The 23,088-nt window shown below is 38.1% G+C and overlaps 1 protein-coding gene and 1 long non-coding RNA gene across 3 annotated transcripts in view; both read left to right on the top strand.

Annotated features, from left to right (window-relative positions):
* The window catches only part of poc1b (POC1 centriolar protein B), a 39,871-nt gene extending 22,925 nt beyond the window's left edge, over window positions 1-16,946 (top strand). The window contains exons 11-12 of one of the 2 annotated variants that reach the window (XM_014985971.2): window positions 14,345-14,590; window positions 15,654-16,946. In XM_014985971.2, the coding sequence (XP_014841457.1) occupies window positions 14,345-14,590; window positions 15,654-15,812 (405 nt within the window). In that variant the 3' untranslated portion in view covers window positions 15,813-16,946. Of the gene's footprint in view, window positions 1-14,344; window positions 15,408-15,653 lie in introns of those variants that run through there. The other variant, XM_014985970.2, reaches the window with a different exon arrangement.
* Window positions 16,947-17,065: 119 nt separating this feature from the next.
* On the top strand, window positions 17,066-18,960 carry LOC148159500 (uncharacterized). The gene is made up of 3 exons (XR_015763091.1): window positions 17,066-18,174; window positions 18,322-18,405; window positions 18,519-18,960. It is a non-coding gene; the product is annotated as an uncharacterized LOC148159500 (long non-coding RNA).
* The last annotated feature ends 4,128 nt before the right edge of the window (window positions 18,961-23,088 follow it).

The following is a 23,088-nucleotide window of genomic DNA, read 5'->3' as shown; positions in this document are numbered from 1 at the left end:
ATTTGATATCCATTCATATTTCTTCTTTCTAGTGCTTATAACATTGTGTTATTTAAAAGTCCTTTCCTCTGATTCCACCAGACCGCTTTCCTGTTGCTCCTTTCTGCTGCTTAATGCATAATGTTGGCATATTGACCGTCTACACCGTTGCAAAAGTTGTCGATTGTACAAACACAATAGTGAAGATAACATCAATAAAGGGCACATGCATAAAAAAAAGTTAGCTTCTTGTTTGTGTGATGGTGGAATCTTGGCGGCACACAACGCATGATGACAGACCACAAAGCCCACCTGTGACTGTTGGGGCCTGGAGCAGCTTTCTCAGCTCCCTCCTGCCTGCAAAGAGAAGGGCAAAGCCTCAGCATGACCTCCGACCCCCCCCGCTGCCAGTACTGTCAATCAAGCAGACAACCTTTAGCAATTCCTTTAGTCTTTCGCTCTGTGATTGTGCTCAATGATGGATGCACTAATTGCATCCTGTTTAACCCTGTCAGACGTTGTTCCAGCCACCTGCTGCCACTTAGCTCTGTGTATTGCTGGGGACATTTAAGTTTGCGAGGTCAGTGTGTAAAAACTGTTGCTGCTTACATGAAGAAAAAAGGTGTATTTAGTTGCAGCATTACCGACTGTGCTAATCTGAAACGGCTCTAGTGAGGTGGACCAGCATACTAATTAAAATGCTCAGAATTACTACAGTAATTTGTCAAAATGATTGTGAATCTTTTTTTCCCAACGAGCCTGTGACAATAACAAGTTTTCCTGGATGATAAGTTGTTCCAGAAGTTATTGTAATATTGTTTTGTGACCATCTTCATGTAATATAATTCTAATGGAATAATAATAATAATGCAGGGACACATTCTCAAAGATGAATAAACTTTAAATTCTAATGAACATTTAACACTGGAAATGGAAGACATTTTAAATTTTCAAAAAATAAATTGGCCAGAGTGTTTCCTAGGATCCATTTGTGGCCACTGGACTGATGTGTGTGTGGCCCTTACCTTTAATTCAAGAATGATACAATTTGCCCAAAATACATCAAATACAAATTGAAACTTTCTATTTCTAATTATAGCAAAATTAGTATAGACAAAGTAAAATCTTCTTGCAACTGAAAATGTTGTCAACAGCTCTAATTATTCATATTTAAATAACCATGCTTCATGCTTTCTCTTGCTAGGACCTCATCTATCAGTGACGTTTACTCAGTCACTGATGGATGAGTTTGAGTCAAAAGCTGTATTTTCTACACCAATATATGTTTTAATGACTTTATTAAACTTGATGAAATACAGTAAGCATTTTCAAAAAAAAAGTAACCTAGATCCTAATTTTATTGCTCAAAATTGACAATATTTTGTTTGTTTTTTTTATTGTGGACCATGTGACAAAAAGTGTGGACACCCCTGCTTTAGATCATTTCTGTTCCCTTATCGGTTCCATTTCCCAACACTTAAACTTGAGCGAGGCCAACCACTTTTGAAATTTTCTCCAGTTTAAGATTTATTCCTTATTTCATGGCTCAAGGATTTCGATTTTACCCAGTGTGTGTATGTGTAGGTGAGAATGTCTAATAAAATGTGAATAATGTCAGCAAATCTTTGTAAGGGGCTTTAAAATAGGTTAATCCCTCTCAAAGCCACAATGACGCCCATTCACTTCCTCACTGTGAAGGGATTTGCCTTCACTTGAGGTATTGGTGGGAAAGAAACAGCTGAAAAAGAGGCCTTTGAAAATTAAAGTGAAATCCTAATTTCCTCTCTAGAAGAAACATGTTTTACGAAACCCTGCTGCAGGATATTAATCCATTCAAAGCATATTTCACATAGCAATCATGCAGAGCTGTAGACATTTTGCTTGTTGAAATTTTTGTCAAGTGGTTTCTGTCTGCATTTAGCAATAGGCTCTGCTGGCACATTTGTCTGTCTATTCATTCATTCATTCATTCATTCATTCATTCATTCAATATGGTGACTCAGAAGTGCAAACCACTTTGACAAATCACTAAGCACAACTACAAATTAATAAAACACGACATTAAATAAGCCACAACTATATATTTAAAAAAACAGAAGAGGTAGGTCACAGTGAGAAACCGAACGGTGTGTTTACACACCAAACGCGTCATGTGCGTCAAAAAAGTGTCCGATGCTTCAAGTTCGACGCATAGCACTTTAAATACTGCTGATGTTTAAATGTTGATGGTGTGTTCACATCAAACTCGTTTTGAGGGTCAGGAGCGTCTGGTTTACATTCAAAGTCTATGTGGAAACGCGTCATGGGCACATCAGATGTACAAAAATTGCTCTAGACGTTTTTCGTTGCCGGCCTATTTGTCAGACGCGTTTTGAGCATTTGAGTCAAACACTTCAAATCACACATAGACTTTGAATGTAAACCAGATGCGCCTGACACTCAAAACACGTTTGATGTGAACACATAAGATATCGCTGATTGGACATTTTCACTTTTGGCTTTAGAACAAGAACTTATTCTGGCTTTAGCACATTTTTTGGATGTATGAACATTGACTATGTTGTGATTTAAAATTTGTAATTGTTTAATGATTTGTTGAAGTGGTTTGCAGTTCAGGGCCACCATAATCCAACCATACATATATTAACCTTTTTATATAAGGAAGTTAATTTATCTCTAACATGGCATGAAGAAGTTGTAAAAACCTTTATTTACTATAGTTGGCAATAACTGGCCTTGTGAGCTGGATTTGTGTGTGGGCGTATTTGCAGTGGGGTTATCATGTCTAAGTGTGTGCACCGATGCTTAGGTCTAAGTGACAGGGTTTTATTACTCCCATATGCTCACTCCACAATAATTGTATTTGTCATGTGGACGGCTGGTAAATTATAGCCCACGGAAGTAAACGTGTTCCTTATAACGAAGATCAAAGTGAAGACTGAAGATGATGAGGTTTTTGCCCATAAGGGAATCAATATGTAGAACTTTGTCTTTTCTAATCAACTACTTAGTTGACCTTAACCTTTGGTGTAAAGCCTTAATCCCACTGGCTGCAGGTTGCCTTTTATTTGCTATCTTATCTTTTGTTTGAAGAAAACCTTGACAGGACCTTGGTATGTTCCATGTTAATGATTCACAAGTTTTCTCATGCAATATTTAGTTGGAACCATTGAGAGATGTACGTGCTGCTGAAGCTGAAGAACTTCTTCAAAGTACAGAGGCACACAATGCAATACACATTTTCCCTAACTAGTTTAACCCAAACAATGCCATCCTCTAAGTGATGCATGTACTTGGTTCATTGGTCTGCAAGGCAGACTTGCAATCAAATAATTGCTCAACCCTTTATAGGCCACAATAAAATTGGAATTTCTGAGCATCAGTGGAGGATATCAGAATGCAATTTTTTTCTCTTTTGCTGGAATTTTTCTTTTGTTTTTATATTTTTCATTAAGAAAATCTTATAAAGTAAACTTTTTTGTGTCATTTTCCCCATTGTAATTTTGGAAGCCTGTCGAGGTATTGTTGGTCTATTAGACAAAGCATCTGTCCAATGGCAAACATGCAGAGAGCCATTTATTTTACAAATATTATGCAACAGTTACTAAATTGTGGGTTTGCTTAAAGGGGCTGTATTATGTATTTTCCAGCCATATAGTATCATAGCACAATCAAATGACTTGCCTTCAGTATATTGAATATGACTTAAAAGAAATTTAACTTTGTAATTTAGCGCCTTGAAATTTGGGCTCTTTCTGAAACTCCGTCTTCATCACAACACGGCTCCTCTATTAACCTTTTAACAAAGTCTTTGCCAGCATTGCACCGAGAAGTAGCTTCTATAATGAGGTCAACAGATTCGCAGCTCATGTTTGCTAATTGCTGCTGGCTAGTCTGAAGGAGCCCGGTGGGGGACTCACAAAGGCGGTGCTGAGTTCAACCAGGTGTTTTGCACAGATGATTGGTTGCTGCGGGAGATTAAAGGATTTCTCAAGCATGCATGAAAGAATCAAAGCAACACTCCAGAGATGTTTTGTGAGGATATATAACATGATGTAAAGCTCACAAAAGTCAGTTTTACATAATATTGCCCCTTTAAGTCAGACAGAAACTTTTGTCTGAAATGAAAATTATACATGGCTGAATGTAAATACCATACTCTAAGATATTCAAGTGGGTTGTCAGCCCACTCTTTTTCAGATTCCAAACAAACCTGACAACCTGAGCTGTTGGTTTCTGTTGGTAGCAGTCAGTCTTTCATAGTCACAGTAATTTTGTTTTCCTTTCATCTTGTCCAGGTTAGACAAGGACATGTTAACTTTTGCCTCTGGGCAACAGGTGAGCACATGACATCCTGGGAGTAAATTATAGGGCTAAAACAAAGAGACACACAGTTTATTTAGAATCTCCACTTAGCTTTAAATGGTCTTTAAGCAACACTATCTTTGTTTATACATTTGCAGCTGCTCTTAACGTTGGATCAGACTAATATTAGCTTGTACCTTGTTCTTTGTGGACATTAGACCATTGCTTTTAAACCACACAATGGATAATGATAATGGGGGTCTTTTTTGCTAGTTCATGACTTGTTTTTTTTTTTTTTCCGTTCACTGTGACTTATCCTCTTTGAAGAAGTGGATGAACTGAATGTGTTTCCAGATTACAGGATGGTGATAATTCCACTTCATGGCCAACAAAGTCTCTTTCTACACCTACGCACTAAGGGCCTTGTAAAAGCAGTGAATGCTGAACAACCACCTTTTGGAGTGTGCTCTCATCCAGGCCCTTTGGGGCCCAAATTGCATCTACTTTTAGCATAAATGGCAACCTGTAACCCTGTTGATGCAGGTATTGTGTGCTTACCGTTAATAGTCCACCTCCATAGTTCAAATTAGCACATGTACAACAAATAGTGTGGTTACATATGTTTGCCTCCTAATATTGTTAAATTAGCCGAGGAGTGTTTTTTTTTTGTTTTTATTTTTCTTTTGTACCACAAAACATCTATTTTTGCTACCATCTGATTCACCAAACACAGCCGTACTGTATAATAAAAAAATTAACCTTTGCCAAAACCTCTGGGTTCTTTTTTCTTTATTTTTTTACATCCGATAATTAGCCCTTGTTAGCTTTAGCTGAATGTGTTACATTATGGCTGTTGCTGTTGCTTCATTATTAAGGGCTTTATCATGAAAAGGAGAATCTTACATTTTTAACATTGAAAGGAAGCTGAAATATAATCTCTATTTTTTATTTTTCATTAGAATTCTTCCTGCAGCTTTTTGGATCAAATCGAGGCTTTTCTTTGTTGACTTCCTGATAGTAAACAATTATAGTAGTCCAAACTTGTGGTAACAAATACATGAACTAATTTTTCAGGGTCACTCCTGGACAGGACACTTGTAATTTTGGCAATATTCTGATGAAAGAAGAAAGTTCTAGAAACTTGTTTGATGTGGCAGTTAGGTTTGGGGATTTCAACATGGTGACTTGGTGCCCAACATGGTGGGCAGCCAGGATACCTGTTACGAACATCATTTTAAGCAAACACCACTTTTAATTTGTTCAGTTTAAAGTTGCAGGTGCAGACGTCCTCTTACAACTGTGTCTTGTAAAATAAACATGTTTCCACCACAACTTGTGGATTCTAGGAGCAGCCATATTGTTAGCCCTCAGAAAAATCTTCAACTTCCTGAGAGAAATCCGACTTCGGGGGAGCGTTCCAGATAATTATCCCCCGCCCCTCCCAAATAGAATCCATCATAAGTACAATTTTTATTGTAGATACATAACATCATCATTCTCCACTAGATCTGACTGTACAACTTTAGCTTAGAGGTATGTAATATGTTTAACATATACCCGTTATATGATCGAATTGTCTCCCTTCCTGTTTCGCACTCGCATCGTCTTTCCCCATCTGCCATGCTTCACACATCTTTCAGGCCTGCCATCCGGGTCAGTTCCTCACTTTGAGGCAGAAGCAGCATTTTTGCATAAATTCTCAAACAGAAGCTGACGCTGTTATGCAACAGCTGAGCCAGTGTGGAACACTGTTGCAATAGGTCTCAGCGTGAGGAGCGTTTGGGTGGGTGGCATTAGTCACTGTGTGTGCATGCGAGCTTATGTGTGTACCGATGCTAGAAAGCCATTGGACCACTTGAGTGATGTCTGATCGCTGGATGCTGTGCATGTGGTCTCTAAACGGGATTTTGTGAATTGACATAAGAGCATCTGGGGCTGAATTTCAAACCCCAGTTGTTGGTGTCTTTTTTTTTGTTAGTTTTTTTTTTTATCCTAAAACACAAACTTGCACAAAGTAATAGTTTTTCCCAAGAACACCAAGTTACAGCTGGTACTGGCTGCCAGTTTTAATCAGCAGGCAGAAACTCACAGGCACACATATCTGAGTCCTCACTCAGCAACTACCACCGACAACCCAAACTCACTTCACCCAGCTGGAAGCTCTCTCAACAAATCCTCCCTTGATGAGTAACAGTACCCAGTGTTCTAATTAATGCTTGTGATATACTAGCTGTTCCCCCATCCCCATCTGTTGGTACATGGCATGTATGAACCAAACCTTTGTTTAGTCATTTTGTAGAAAATATGCAGCAGCCTTTTGTCTGGACTGTGTTGTACCAAATACGTTCAGCAAATCAAATTAATTTGTCCATCAAGCCTGTCTTAAGGAACTTAGGTGTCTCGTAGGTTATTCAATACATCTTACCTGAAACTGTTTTTATCATTTGTGAATATATCCAGATGTATTCGGGTTTTTGTTTCTTCTCCTGAAGGCTCTTTTCTCATGTGAACACCATCACCCTGCAGCAAGACTTAACTGGACCACACCAGTCGTGTTTTTAATTTTGTTTAAAATCCCCACTTTAACTTTTTCCTGCCCTGGATGGTCCAGCTTCTTCCTGCATTATTGAGTTGCTATAAGTAGCTGCATTTTCCATTACAAATGTGAAATGTGAAATGTGAACAAACTTTGTCAATATTCCACTAATGTCGAAAAAATACAATTGACTCAATTTAAAATTATGTGTGAATGAGTATATTTACGCAATAAGTCATTAAAAACCTTGCCGCGCCGTGATCCTCCAGCTACTTCCTGTCGTCTTTTTCTTCGTGGTTTGTGTCAGTGGCAACATCCGGTTGTTGCTCACGTGACTCGTGTGATTTGAAAATAGTGTTTCCATTACAGTTTTCTCGAAATAAAACAATTGTGTTACGGCCTAAACCTTTTATCAAAAAATTTGTTTTTTTCAACATTTCCGTTTTTCCATTAAGTAAATTTATTTTCAAGATGTCAAATTGTGGAATTACATGTTCAATGGAAACACAGCTAGAGTTACTCAGATATACATGCAATAAAAGTGTATCATCAGCATAGCTTTGAAGAAAGTGATGAACATTTGGCTGCTTATCAGGTCCAGAAAGCAAGACAAGGTTTATTAAACACTCATGTTTAGGAATGGGTTTTAAAGAATCTGTAATTGTTGAACAGTTTCTTCCAGGTTTGACTCGTGGTTTTCAGGTGCGCCTGAGTCTAATATGACTCTCGCATTACATTTATCCACACGCAATCAACTGAATCTGCAAAGAGAAGCTGTCCTGAACATACTTGTAAATCTGTAATTGTGATTTACTCATTCTTGTAGAGCTTGGATGGGGCAAAAAGGTAGCTGCATACAGAGTAAATATCCCTCCCCTGCAATCCAGAGCAGGACAAAGCAGGTGTTTAAAATGGATGAATAAAAAATCCTTAAAAGGAAGTCAGATGGAAGGTTGGGGTGAGATCTAAAGCTTCTATTTCCTCCCATTCCCACCAAAACACCACATCAGAGGATTTGTCTTTCACTCCTCTGTGCCACACCTAATTGTTATCTGCCAGTACCCAGTATCTGCTCCTGCAGCTGATTATACAAGGAGGCTTGAACCCATATCTAAAGATATATATATATATATATATATATATATATATATATATATATATATATATATATATATATATATATATAATATATTTTTTTTTTTTTTTTTTGTCAGTGGTGAAGCAGCACTGTTGCTTTTCAATGGCAAGAGCTCAGAGAGTGCTGGCGAGCAGAGAGGAGGTTCATGTGGTTTTGAGGAAGTGAATACATCCACTTCTGTTGCCACCCGCCTTCATTCTCCCCTGTCTGTCTGCTTTTCACATCCGCATGATAGCCACCCACACAGTAAAATCAAAATGTCCTGCTCAGCAGTGGACTGCCATTAAGTGTTTTTTTTTTTTTTTGTATTGACTGCAGCAAACATGGTTTGCTGAGGCCAAAAATAAATCCATAGATTTGTCATCTAATTAAAACAAAAACATTTTGTCTTCATGCTATATCACTTACATTTAAAATGGTTTAATATTTTTCCATCTATCTTATAGATGGGATGTGCAGACAGGGTGTCTGCACGTCCTTAAAAAGTATTAGTTCTATTTTTATGTACCTAAGAGTAAGGCCTTAAAATGTCTTAAATTTATTCTAAAAAGTAAGTCAGCCTTTAATATCGTTACCGTTAGAAAATAATGACCGACGTATTTATTTATTTATTTATTTATTTTGACTAATTCATCTTTTGGCAAAAAATTACGTAAAGAGGTGACAATATGTTAATCACAGGTCTTAAATTTTGTCTTGACAGGATTATTTAATTCTGTATATTATATATATTTTTTATTTTGTTTTTTGTCATTGCAGGACTTTTTTTATCAGGCAAAAGTTTGAGTCACACTCGGACACATTGTTCATTGTATTCTCTGACTTGAGTAGTTGAGGCCACCAGTAACTCACCGCTAACATACCATGGCTAGCTTGCTGGCTTTTGTTTTGCATATATCAAATTTATCACCAGTTGACTGGACTAAGTGTGCACATTTCTGTGAAGATTTAGGTCTTATATTCTATTCATAATAGTCTTAAATGTGCATCACTGTAGAAATACCGAGCATCACAAGGAAGAAGAGTGCTGGCTTCACTTTGTTTAATCAGGTATTTATTGGAGAATCTCAGTGGTAATTAGCCACCATATTTTAAGGTGCAGCCATTTAAGAGATTATTTGGGAAATTGTGTTCAATTATTCTAATTGACATGTTATGAGTAATAGTATTAAGCATCACAATATAGATTTTCATTGAGAACAACAAGATCGTAAATTTGTTGTGGTTGAGGCGCCAGGTTAGTGAGAGGAGGCGCTGCATTCACAAACCTCCTCACTTCAGATCAAAGAACCTTTTCGAGAAGTCAGAGTACCGGAGGTTTCAGCTAAATCTCATCCTCATGATAATCACGTTTTTGATCGGACAGCTGCGACATAATTTAGGCTCGGAGGGCAAGCTATTCACAATTCTTTTGATCATAAAACATTCAAACAGTCCCCGTTAAGGTTCTAACATGAACAGGCCTTTTAACAGCCATTCCATTTTAGGTAATACTGCTGCAGTCGAGCTTTTCACAGCATCAGTGCATCACTGATTAGCATTTAACTGCCACTGGTTTGTTGGTGGATATTCAGCCTTTGTTGACTCCTGCAAAATGTGTGAACTTATGTTGGAGGTATATTATGCCACAGTTTGTGCCAAGTTTACTAAAATTTTTTCACCCCCACTTTTTGATGGTGTGTTTCAGAGCTTTGAGGATCTGAAACACACCATCAGCTCTGCATACTTAAAAATTCTCCCAGATAAGGAATTAAATTAAAGACTAAATGATTGCTCAAACCAACATCAGCAAGTTTGATGAGCTAATCTTCTTCTCTGTAAGGGCAGCCACCGTACAACTGTCGGCGCCGCACAGTGAGAGTAGCAGCTACACTGCTCACCCTTACCACTGGTTTCTTTGATTCCCAACGTGAGTAGAGTCTAGATTTATGGCCTGACTAAAAAATGCCACTCTACAAGTTGATGCCACATGTTTTTAGCGTTTTAGTTGTAAACAATTATGAGAACCATGTATTCATTCCTTCCTCTTAAGAATCATGCACTGCTTTGGGTTGGTCTGCCACATGACATTACACTGAGGTTTGTGGTTGCAACGTGACAAAATGTGGAAAAAGGTTTCTGCCACTGGAACACTTTTACAAGGCACTGTACATGGCAACGTTTAAACCTACATGGATGCCACGGAGGGTTTTTTTTTTTTTTTTACATAATTTCTCATATTTACCATCTAACCAGACTTTTGTGATAATCTTTGTTGTACATTTAAACTAAATATCAGTGTTGGGGATTCTAAAAGGGAAAATAGATCGGGTAGGTGTCAAACTACCACTCCTCTAATTATAAACTGATTCCCCCGTTGAGCTTCTCAGCATATTTCTTATTAATTTATTTGAAAACGTGTGATTTTTTTTTTCCCTGTTGCACCAGAACGAGTGTTGAAACTGTTGGTTCTGCATGTCACTCCCACTTCCTTCCCCCTTTGTAATTACAGCAGCTCCTTCCACCCACCTTTGCATTTGAAACCTGACTTGCAGCAACGCCAACACGACATTCCTGCCACGATTAACTGCAGTTACAGCAAACCATGACTCCGGACTTCCTGCGGAGCCTCGAAGGGACGATTCTTACTTCCTCTAAAACCTTTAGGGTTCCGTCGACAACGTCAGGCTTGAGCTCGTTTGAGTGCGCAGTAAGGTGGCATTGTTGTTGCCGTGGTGAATCCCATTCACTGCATCCCCCCCCCAATTAGTTCCTGATGTGTTTTTTAATTCAGATGTTCTTTTGATAAATTTGCATGTCAGTTGCGTTCGTTTTCCACCGCCCGTTTAATACCGCACACACTGATTGTCTACATGTGTTTGAACATTGACGAGTGTGTTTTTTTTGGGGGGGCTTTTTGCATCAATTGACACAAAAACCAGCTGGGGTGCCTTGCCTTGCCTGTTAAACGTTTGATTACATCCAAACTTCCTGGCAGAGGGAGGGGGGGAGTGAGGGTATGAGGGCCTGGGTCTGCTAGGCATAAATGAGCAGAGCAGATGTTGGCCAGATGTGGCCAAGGAGAGAAGAGGGGGAGGGAGTTCATGAAGGATGAAGAGAAGAAAGGGGGGAAGAAGAGGGAGAAAATGAACTGAGATAGCAAAGTAGAATGTCTGCCACACACGGACAGCTTTGTTCTCCTCTTCTCACTTAAGTGTAGCCTTTCGCCTCTTCCTTTCTTTAAAACACATTCCTCCTGCCTTGTTCTCCTCCCTCCATCAGCCTCCATCTCCTCCCTCCATCGGCTTCCTTCTACTGCCTCCTCACAAGTCTCCCTTTGAAGTGAGGACAGCGTGCAGGAAGCAAGCTGGAATCGATTGCTCCGTGCATTAGGCCAGGAATGTGTGACACCCCCTCCTCCTCCTCTTCCTTCCTCTCCCATCCCTCAGACACATCCCTCATTAATTTCCCCCCTTCTGTTCCTCCTGTTGCTCCACCAGAAGTCTCTACTATCGCCCAACGTCGCCTCACTTTCTGGAGTTTAAACACGGATGACCGGCCCCGATTGTTCCTCATTTCAAAATCGATCTCTTTGTTACATTAACCCTACCTCGGGGTCATCGCGACGATAAAATTTCAGATTTGATACTTACTCTGAGTTTCGTTCTCCAGTATTTTGAAAGGTTTTGTTGAAGAGTTGTTTCAGAAAAGCGTCATCATTCTCGGTATGCCCTTACTTGTGCAACACCAATTGGAGATGCGCCGATCCGATATTAATATCGGTATCAGTCCTGATATGGAAGAAAATTCTAGATCAGGTATCAGTCTAATTCTAGTGCTCTGAGCTATGTCATGCCTTAGTTTTTTGAGTATATTTATAAATGCTAATTGCACTTTTGAATAATTTTAAAAAAGATTTGTTGAAGGTTTTTTTACGTGTTAGACCAATTGTTTTTGTCACTTATAAAGTTGTTTTTACATGTTTGATCAAACATGTGAAGCTACTGTTGTATTTAAGTGTGCTGTGCTGGTGCAGAGTTGGCAAATAAATTTGTAATTCAGCATATTTTTGTCTGTTTTTGCTAAAAGAAACGTTCAGCAGTTTCTCTGTATCGGATCAGTATCGGCTGATATTAAACCTCAGTTATCGAAAGTTTAAAAAGTGAATCGGTGCATCCCTAAAACTGATGTGTAGTAGAGAAAACGTAGTGGTAGAAATGTGTTACATTATTACATATTGTGGCATTACAAGAAGGTTACTAAGAATTAAATGCATAACGATATATTTGACTGTCTTGACAACCTTATCACTGCATGTCAAATCTTCTCTGAGTACTTTTTTTTTTCCAGATCAGAACTTAAAGGCAGATTTTGACCACTCATCAAATCAAAAATCAAGTAAAAAAAAATGGCCAAAGACAGGCTTCTTCTGGGGCTGCTTTTTATGTTTTACATTCTTAAAGACGAGTTTAAACCAAACCCGATAGACTTCAGTGGATTCCGTCAAATCATTTCTTGTCTTTCTCTTCTCAGTCTGCAGAACAGCCTTGAGAATTGAATGTCTTTCAATTTCAACCTTTTCAACTTGTCAACTTTTCAGCAGTATTTATTTTTTTTTATCAAATAGATGGTTAAGCTAACTGCTGCTCAGCCATTAAATGAGGCATTTCTTCGTTTTCTTTTCATACATCTTGAGTTTGAAACCCGAAGGTGAGGTCCTTGTCCACATCCACATGTTCGTACTGTATGTGTATATGAAACATTTGCGTTTCTAAAGCAGTCACCTTCAACGTCTAATTGATGAGTAGTGTCATTTCACTACAGTATGCCTTCATAAACAGAACAGTGATATTCTAGATTTAAGCATAGAATGAACTAGAGGATGAAAGTCTTATAGATTCTATTTAGCTTTAACTCCTCGTATCTTCAGTGCATCCTACAATTTGAAGGGAACTGAAAACACATGTAGCGTATGGGTCATAATGATGATGTAGACGGAACAGAAACACTGTCTTCTAAATGAATTGCAATTAAAAATATTAAATATTAGGTTAATGACATCAGTAAAGAGGCAGTCAAAGAAAATGCTCAGCCTGTGCTACAGTAGTCAGTCTTCTCTGTGAATATGGAAACAATGCTCTAGTTAAACACAATATAAAGTTATGTTATTTAATTAGTTTTGTCACATTTCTTGAGCTTATAAAAAGTAATGCATCAACTTAAAGTTTGACCCTTTAACTAGCTTTTCTTGCCAATGCCAGTGCATGATCTTATCAGTTTTGTGTAAGCAAGTGTTATATAAAAATGGCATCAGATATTCAGTTTTGCTCTGTGATCCAGCAACATCTAACATGCAATCACTCTGTCTATCAGATTGCAATGAGCTCAAGGTCTCTTGCATGTCAAGACAGGAAGCAGTTTTTATCACCAGTGGATGTGTGTGTGGCGTATGAAAAAAGTTTTTGCCGACTCTTGTGTATATCTATGAAGGAAAACGCAAGATTTTAAATAGTGCACTATATCAGTAAAAGCCTCCTAACTAGTACTGGTGGCCAACAGAGTGAGCAGTGTGGCAAAATGTCCCACCTGTGCTGAAGGATGCAGGTGCGTTTTCTGGGCGTTCCCAACTTGTGCTGGATGGCGGCCCAGATTAGAGATGAACTGATCTGATATTAATATCTCTATCATTTTTTTCTTTATTTATTTTACATTGGCTGCTATTCTCCTAATTGTGCTGACTGAAGAAATAAAGGTTGCGTTTGCTGTTACATGTTTGACCAAGCTTGTATTTAAGTGTGTCGCACTACTATAAAGTTATCAAGTTTACAATTCAGGACATTTGTCCGTGTTTAAAAAACAAAATGTCTTAAGTCAATGGAGTGCTGGTTTTCTATATCGGATTGGTATTGGCTGATACTGCACCAAAGACATCTGTGTATTGTATCGGAAGTGAAAAAAACGTGGATCAGTGCAGCCCTAATCTGGATGAGAAAGGTGTGATTAATTTGGTAATTATACTGGTATGAAAGAAGATAACAGCTGCTGATGGCGTATTGGCTCCTTGAAAGGATAGCATGGTTTGATTTTTTTTTAGTAATAAACAACTTTAATTTAAAAATTGCATTTGGGGTTTTACTTGTGTTGTCTTTGACTAATATTTAAATTGGTTTGAAGTTCTGAAACACTTAAGTATGACAAGCATGCAAAAAAAAGGAAATCAGGAAGAGTGCAAAGACTTCTTCACACCTCTGTAAATGTCCAAGTACTGATTGCTGGAAAAGGTGTCTTAGATGAGTTGATTATGAGACACAAGCAAGCTAAACACCCACCAATGTCTCTACAAAAAGTGTTTTTGTCCTTGAATAGTTGAAAGCTTTTAGTTTTTCCCACTTTTGACGCCCACACAGGCAGACTTCCTGGCACGTCGTGTCACCGGACCGAGAGTGGAAGCGTGGACCCGAGGTGAAAGTGCCAGCAGGGCAAGGTCGATTTCTGGGAACCAGACCGGCTCAGACGGCCCGAGAAGAGGAAAAGGAAGGATGGAGGAAGAGGACACGACGCAGAGCCGCCCACTGGACGTTCTCCCCGGTCATCCATCAAGTCTGGACTTCACCCTGCAGCACATTGTTCGACAGCTGGATGTTCTCACGCAGGTCAGCTGGAGGGGAAATCTGAAAGCTGCTGAGAAGCAGCTTCTTGGCTACGTTTGTGCGTTTGTGACTCATTTCAGTGGAATGGTTTTTTGTTGTTGTTGTTTTTTTCCTTTTTCCAAATTTAGCTGTATTATTACTAATCGGGTAGAAATGAATCAGAAATTATGGACCCCACTAAAGCAATTGGTATAGCTGTGCAATCTTTTGTCGTTAATTAAATGAGCGACTTTCGATTTCATCTCATATTTTCTCATATGTTTTTTTTTTTTTCTTTTGGGACTTTTCTGTCAGGCAAAACTTTGAATCGTGTGTAGACATCTTCATTGCGTTCTGTGACTCGAAGCAGTTAAGGATACTGATAAGTAGCTGCCAATATACCTTTGCTTGCTAGCTTCTTCTAAGCTAAGCTTAAGAGGACCACAAGCAGACCTCAGAAGTTTCCATTTTTGCTGTTGTAATACAGTAGGATCTCCCAGCTTGTAGCTCCCATACTTGTAGCTTTCGCAGTCTTACATTTTATTCAAGGTGGCATTAAAAAGTCTTAAATTTGACTTGTTCAAACCTAAAAATGCCCCATCATAACTCTTGAACCTTTTCACGCTTTGTCACATTTCAGCCACATGATTTGTTAGTAATAAATCAGCACAAAGTGAAAGGAAAATGATGCACAACTTTCAAACTTTTTCACAAATAAAATCTGGAAAAAGTGTAAAGTCAGTTAAGTTTCGCCTCTGCTTTTCTGTATGAGATCAGTATTGGTCTGTGTTAAACCTCAGATATCTGTATCTGCATCAGAAATAAAAAAAGTGGATCGGTGCATCCCTAGTCTCATTGCATTAAAAATGCTGCCGACAAAAGTAAAAGTAATTTTTCAGAAAGGTAAATGAGAAAACCAGGTCATCCATCCACAGAGCCTCTTCTGCATCTCCCGCCTTCGCTTTATGTTTCCAGAGCGATGACGGAACCGATTCTACAGGCCGTCCGTCTTGCTTCTGCCTCTGTAATTATTCTGCGACTGCTGTGTAATTATCGTACGCCCTAATCCCCCCTGCTCTCCGCGCAGACCGTTTCCGTGCTGGAGGAGCGTCTCACCCTAACAGAGGACAAGATGAAGGAGTGTCTCCAGCATCAGTCTCAGATCCTGAAGGACCTGAAGACATCGGGACAGAGATCTAGGACAGTGAGCGAAGACACGGATGAGTCCCTTTTTCATTTCACTTAAGGATCCCCTTCTGCCCCCTCATCTCTCAGGCATAAACAGAGTGTCTCTATGGCTTCTCTCATAACTATTAAGAATGTATGGGTATGTGTGTGAGTGATTTATTTGTTTTTTTTGTTTTGTTTTGTTTTTTTAAACCAACATGACGGTGGTCCTAGTCTGGGATCAGAGGGTTAATCAGGATTCTGGCAGCAGTCAGTGATTTATGGTGCATCTCCTTGTGCGTATGAGGGACCGACATGTTTCCCCGTGTTTCTTTCATCACCTCTGACTGACATCCAGCTGTACGACGCAGCATCCATTTGTGTCTGAGCCGACATGCTGAGGTGTAACCTGCTGTGACAACAGGCCATCTGCCGCAGCGCCTCCCAACATTTACATGTGGTTACTTGTAAATAAGCCAGTGCTTTTTGCAGTTTGGCGCTGCAAAATTTTTTATTATTATTTATATATATATATATCAATATGTTTTGTATCTGTTGTAAAATTCTGATTCATAGAAACATCAAACTGGGCGCATTTGGCCTCAAATTAATTTTTTATTATTTATATGTTGATAGATAAAATACTACATTGCACTTTTTTAAGGCCATCAAGACCAAAATAGACTTTGGTTTTGCATAATATTTTTATTTTGCAAACTTGTTTCCTCTAACTGGTCATAATATCATGTTTCATGAAGTTGTGACTCGATTCTCATGTAGAGTCTTGGGAGAAAACTAAAGATTTGGGTGACTGCATACCAGAGGTGTTGAGGAAGCTCAGGTTTCTTTGACACCAGCCTTCAGTTTATCTGTATTGTTGGATGTGGTGTCTCTCATCTTCTCATTGATGGTACTAGTCTATAGTGTCTCTGTGGGGTTCAGGTCAGGCTAGTTTGCTGGCTAATCAAGTGCAGGAACACCACGGTCATTGAACAAGTCATTTTGGTGCCTTTGGCAGCGTGGGAAATGCCAAGTCCTGCTGAAAAATGAAATCATGATCTCCATAAAGCAGGAAGCATGAAGTGCTCTAAGATTTCCTGCCAGACGGCTGAAAACCCAGTGAACCAATAACAGCAGATGAAATGGAACATGTGTTTTTATCATCTGTAAAGCATAATCACCAAAATTACATGAAATAAAGGCTTGGAATATATCACTATGTGTAATTAATCTATATGATTTTCACTTTCTAAAATAAGTAAGAACAAATATTGGTATTTTACAATATTAATTTTTTAAAACTCTTACTCAACAGTGATAGTTTTAAGAAGATAAGTCCTTGGTAAGTGTACACTCTTCACATCTGACACCAATTCTAATTCACAAAGCAGATGCTAACTGTACTGTTAGCCGTTAATGGTTAGCTAGTGTCTTTACAGTGCTAACAAATTGTTTGCTGTTAGCTGCTCATGGTAACCCAGTATTTTCACAATGTGAACAAATCGTTATTTTCACAGTGCTAACAAATCGTTTCTATTAGCATTTCACTAATAGTTAGCCAGTATTCTCAGAGTGCTAACAAATCATTTACTATTAGCTGCTAGTAATTAGCCAGTATTTTCACAGTACTAACAAATTGCGTGCTGTTAGCAGTTAATGGTTAGCCAGTGTATTCACACTGCTAACAAATTGTTTGCTGTGTGAATATAGTGCTAACAAGTCATTTGTATTGTCACATTTTAACACAAATTGTGGAGGCTTGTTTAGTGCTGTTGTAACATTATTATCAGCCAGACTAACATGGTTTATTTCAGGAGCTACATCCTGTCTTAGAAATACAACATTAGATAACATTAGCGCACACCTTCGTATCACTGGATCTTAATAAGAATTTTCTCTTATTTCACCAGATGGAGTCACATTCTGACAGTTACTAGGTCACACTTAGCTATTTTTAGCCATTGACAAAAACTGTGACGTTTTAATGTTGCGAGAAGTCATCACAAATCATCGACTTGTTCCTTTTACTGGTAGCGGACCACCGTGCTTCCACTGTGCATAGCTCTGTTTTATATTGGGCCAAATCTCTTCATTTGGTTTGCTATATAACGCCCTTCACACTTTGACATGTTCCTTCTTGCTTTATATCAAAGACTCCATCTTTGAGATGTTTATGTTTTCCGGCGGGTGAGGTGTGGTGAGCTGTGTGGCTGAAGCGGGAGGAAGCTGTAAAAACAAAAGCCACACGAATGGAGAGCTCTCCACCGACTGCTGCTTATCTTCCCCACCACATCCTTCATGTCCTCCCTGACTTTGCTGTTTTTCCTTTTGCATGTTCCTTCTTTTTCTTTTTTTCCCACCAGATGAAAGTTCTTCAGCCAGCTGAGAAAAGCCCAGAGTTCAACTCTGCCAAAGCAACAAGAGCACATTTGCAGAAATGGGTAAAATGAACTGCGATACACTCTTATTCTTACAGTATTTGGAACAATATGGAATTACATAAAAGCATGTTCAGACACATGTCACATGTCCACAGCTGGATATGTGAAAAAAAAAAACGATATGGTAAAATATGCTTGTGTTTTCAGGCTCTGTCATAGTGGTGAATCCATTCGTCTATTTAATTGATTTCCATGAGCCATTCGCTTTTCATCTGCTCAATTCATGTCATGGTAAGACTGCACAATATATAACAATACATTGTCATTGCAATATCAGTTTGTCAAAGGACTGTTTACTAACATATTCCAATTGTTATAAACCTACATGTCAATGTAATATGTAGCCAGTTGGACCAAGTTTCATGGCAGCAGATGCTCAGACTGAACTCAGTGATGATGCTTAAATCGCATGTGGAAGCACAGATGAGAAAGAGGAAGAAATGAATCAGACAGATATTGTATCTGATATCGTCATCACAACAATCAACAACATGTTTAGCAACACGGGATCTTCTTGAATGCAGCCCTTTGTCACAGTCACACAAAACTACTCTGGGCAGATGAGACAACAGTTGAGGTTCTTGACCTTTATGGAAAACTGTGTGTGCCATCATCAGCTGCGTTTCCATTACAAATGTGCACAAAATCCTGTAAATATTCCGCCAATGTCGAAAAAACATAATTTTCAATTTTGTGTTATTTCCATTAAAAAAAGAAACACGATTAAAATCACATGTGATCAAGTTTGTTCTTGCAAAAAGTCATTAAAAGTGATCATCCTCCTAACACTTCCTGTTATCTTCATCATCATTTTTGGCAGTAACATCCGGTTGTTGATCATGATTTGTGTGATATAATGAGGTATGCGAAAATATGTACATTTTAATACAGCCCACCTCATCCTATCACAGAAACGTTGTACAGAAAGACTTTTTTGTTATTTTAAATTGGCATGTTTCCATTAAGCAAATTAATTTATTTTGGTTATCACTGTCATCTGTGAGGTTTGGAATGACACGTGAAAAGCAGTGACATGTTAGATTAAAATCTGTTTTCATTCTTTAAGAGATATTAATATTTTCTTTGGTACTTTGGATGCCTTTAGTGTTCTAGCCTCTAATGATTAAAAAACCCACCATTATTGAGGGCAAGTTGAAAAATAACACTACACAACAAAGGAACTTGTAGGATTGGTTTGTAGGATTTGTAAATCATCATTTTGGCCATTCGTCAGAAGCATGGATTAAGCAGAGATGGAGTCAGCAAGATAGGAAGAAGTGTAAAACTCTTATTTTTGTGTGTGTGTCATGAAGGTTGTGGTACCATTACTGCAAAATTAACTTTTGAGCTTCATATGATGTCCTCATGCTGCAGTATAGCTTTCTCTCATCAAAAACATACCTGTGGAGTGAAGAAACATTGCTGTGCTGAAAGAAGAATGTCAAAGAGCAGGAGCTTCTTAAAGAGACAGAGGCCAATTTCAAGGTGTCCGCTGCAACTACAATAGGAAGTCAAATTTATTTTAAGTTAATTTTGGTACATACAGCATTGTCATCACTACTAAAGGTAACAGTTACTTGACTCTGACATAAAATGGCATCATGTCCTTGGAAAGTACATAATAACCTCCCATTTATGGACTACCAAATAGTGTGATGTTCACAAGTTAAAATTGTAATTTAAACTTAAATTAGAACATACTGCCTGTCGATATGATCAGATTTTCTTAGCCTTTCACTGTTGACCAATTCAATTTCACCAGGCAGACGTTTTTCTTCTGGAGGCCCTCACACTCACTCACTGCAAACAAGTGCACACACAAACATTAGTCGCAAAACTTTGTGTATCCAGAAGCAGGAGAGCCACAAGCAGATGGTTAATGACCAATTTCCACCTTCACTTCCACTCAGATCTCATTAATTCAGGTCTTGCTTTACTGCAAACACAAGTGCAGTGTGTGTGTGCGTGTGTGTGTGTATGGGTCTACCTTAAGTGCATCGTGAACATGACCCTATAACATGTTAATAGCTTCCTCAAGGAGGAGTTCCCCGTTGTTAGGCGAGTTGGTGGGCTTGTGCATGGTGGCAGTTTAGTGCTGAGTCGTGTGTTTGTTTGTTTTTCTGTTATAAGTTGTGGAAGTATTTAGGAAACTGTTTTTCTCAGTGCTTGTTAGATCAGCCAGATAAGGTGACTAACAGAATTATTAAACTTTTCCTAATTTTGTGACATTACAACTGCAGCCTCGATTGTATTTTATTGGGATTTTCTGTAATAGATGAAAGTAGTGCATTAATATAAAGTGGGAGGATTGTTTTTTTTTAAATAAAGTGCGATTTTGAACAGCACAGATTTTCAATAAGATTTAGGTCTAACCTTAGACTGGTGATTTTACAAAAGAAAACCATTATTTTCTTTCCTAGTCCTAATGATCTTATTTAATAAAAAATAAATAAATAAACTGAAATGTGTAGCTGCGAAGTGATGAAATGTAAAAAACAGTAAACTTTTTTGCAACTTTTCAAAAGTTGGCTTAGATTTCACATGACAAGTGGATGATAACATATCTTGTGTGGAAAGAAGCGACCACAAATTCCCAAATTATAAACAACATGGACTGAAGAAGTTACAGTTTGCCAAAGAACACTTCATCTAAAACCAGATTGTCCTTTTTGGGCCTATGGACCAGCCAGTTTGTCAGACGATGCCAATGAACTGCAGTAGGGCCAGTTGCACTGTGAAGCAGTTGGCTCAAGCCTATTTTATCATACTCCATGAATCATGGATCAGATTGAATTAGGGATGCAAACCATTAATCGACTTATGATTGTCAATTAATGGTTTGTTAGGTTAAAATTATTTCTGATCTGTTAACTAATCATGTCTGCTTAGACCGTCTTTCAGTGGTGTAGTGTGCCCACCAACCAGAAGAGGGTGCCACTGGTCATCCTCACCTGGACACAGTTGATAAAGCAAGAAAGATGGCGGGACAGTACCAGAATGGGAAACAGAAAAAGTCGATATAGAATTCGGCATGGGGTGCAAAATATACTTTATGCAATTCTGTTTAGAAATATAAACACTCGACAAGCTCCTTAAGTTTTAACAGCGCTCATTCAGCTGCTAACAGCATTAAATTTCCATTCAAAAACGATTGGTGTGCAATGAAGACGAGGATGTGATGACAGAAAAGTAGACGCAATATGAAGTTAAATTATACACTGATGGAAAAAATGATGGTGGTAAGCGCTAAAGCACTTCATGGAACAAAGTTTCAATATTTCAAGAGCAAACACAGACGAGAGCAACTTCAATATGCTGGTTGTCTGTGGGACAATTTTCAAGCTGGAAGGTCAGATTTTGGCTTAAAATTTAAGACATCTGGACTTATTCTGACATGGACTGATGGTGAGTTGGAAGATTTGGCTAATAAGAATCAAACGCATATCTAGTAAGAGTAAAGCTAAAACCTAATAAAAGTTGAGCAAAAATAATTTGATTTGACTTATTAGCTATTAGCTTGACTCATGTTAACTTTTGGTTTTACTTTTATATGATTTTAGCTTGACTGTTATTAGCTAGTAGATTGATCCAATAGCCAAGAAATGGTTGAACTATTAGCCAAGGATGGCCAAGCTAATAAATAACAAGAGTAAACCAAATGCTAATAAGGGCCAAGCAGCTAATGAGTCAAGCTAGCAACTAATAAGAGTCAAACTAATCGTAAACAAAAGTGTAAACAAAACCTATAAATGTTTAAGCTAATAGTTAATGTGGTGAAGCTAATTGCTAATTAGCGTTACCTTGTAACGCTAATTGGCAATCAGCTATTAACTAACAGCTGATAAGAGATAATAGTCAATAATAGTTTTGATTTACCCCTTATTAGCTGTTTTATTAGACTGACTTAAATTAGTATTTCTCTTGACTTTAGTTAGCTTTTAGTTTTATTTTTATTAGTTTTGGCTTGACTTTTATGAGATGTTAGCTTGACCCTATTAGCTTTTGGTTTGACTCTTGTTTGCTATTAGTTGGGCCAACTAGTAATCATTAATTAATGATCACTGTTGATGATTAATAATCATTCATTATTAATGAGAAATGATTTTCAGCCATTAACCAATGCTTAATTAATATTAGTCTTTAATATTATTAATTAATTAATGTTAATATCAATTAATTAATATTAATAATCAATAATAATTAATTAATTAAGCATTAGTTAATGATCAATGCTTAATTATTAGTTAATCATTAATTAAATACAATACTCATTAGGTAATGTTCATGAGTGTTGTACTCATGAGGTAATGTTCAGTGAACATCATCTACTACCTGGGTTATGGGGCAACCCGGAGCACCTATACCAACACATGCACAGGGTGGACAAAATGCAGAGTCTCTGTCTGCTACAAAATCTGTCGACTTGTAGGAGACTGCCTTTTTCTTTTTCTTTTGCTATGTGGGTTTTTTTACCCCAAAACATTAAACATTACAACATGTTTACCTTAAGCTGTAATTTATGTTAGCTGCAGCAGGTTTGTGTTGTTTTACGAGCCTAAGTGCATGGTAAATTATGTAAAACGTTGGTGGTGTGAATGGAGATATGGGTGTTACACTTTTATTTGAGTCCAAAATCACTTTTATGATTTTGGACCCAAATAGCAAGGAACTTTCAGGCAAAGTCCTTTGAACGTAGTCCTGAAATCAAACACTATAAAACATTGAGAGGATTAGGATTATGTACTTCATTATCATTCCAGATCCTCCAAAACAAGATCACTTTTGTGATTTTTGGACCAAGTGGGGGAAGCCAGAGCACCTGGAGGGAACCCACACATGTACAGGGGACAAAATGCACACTTAATGCAAAAAGATCCCACTATGCAGCCATACTTTTTTTTATCAAATAATTCT

Source organism: Poecilia mexicana, unplaced genomic scaffold (genome assembly GCF_051168715.1).
Source record: "Poecilia mexicana isolate PSO_F unplaced genomic scaffold, ASM5116871v1 scaffold_6, whole genome shotgun sequence".
Lineage (NCBI taxonomy): Eukaryota > Metazoa > Chordata > Actinopteri > Cyprinodontiformes > Poeciliidae > Poecilia > Poecilia mexicana.
Note: the sequence above shows the minus strand (reverse complement) of the source record. Positions and strands in the feature narration are given on the sequence as shown.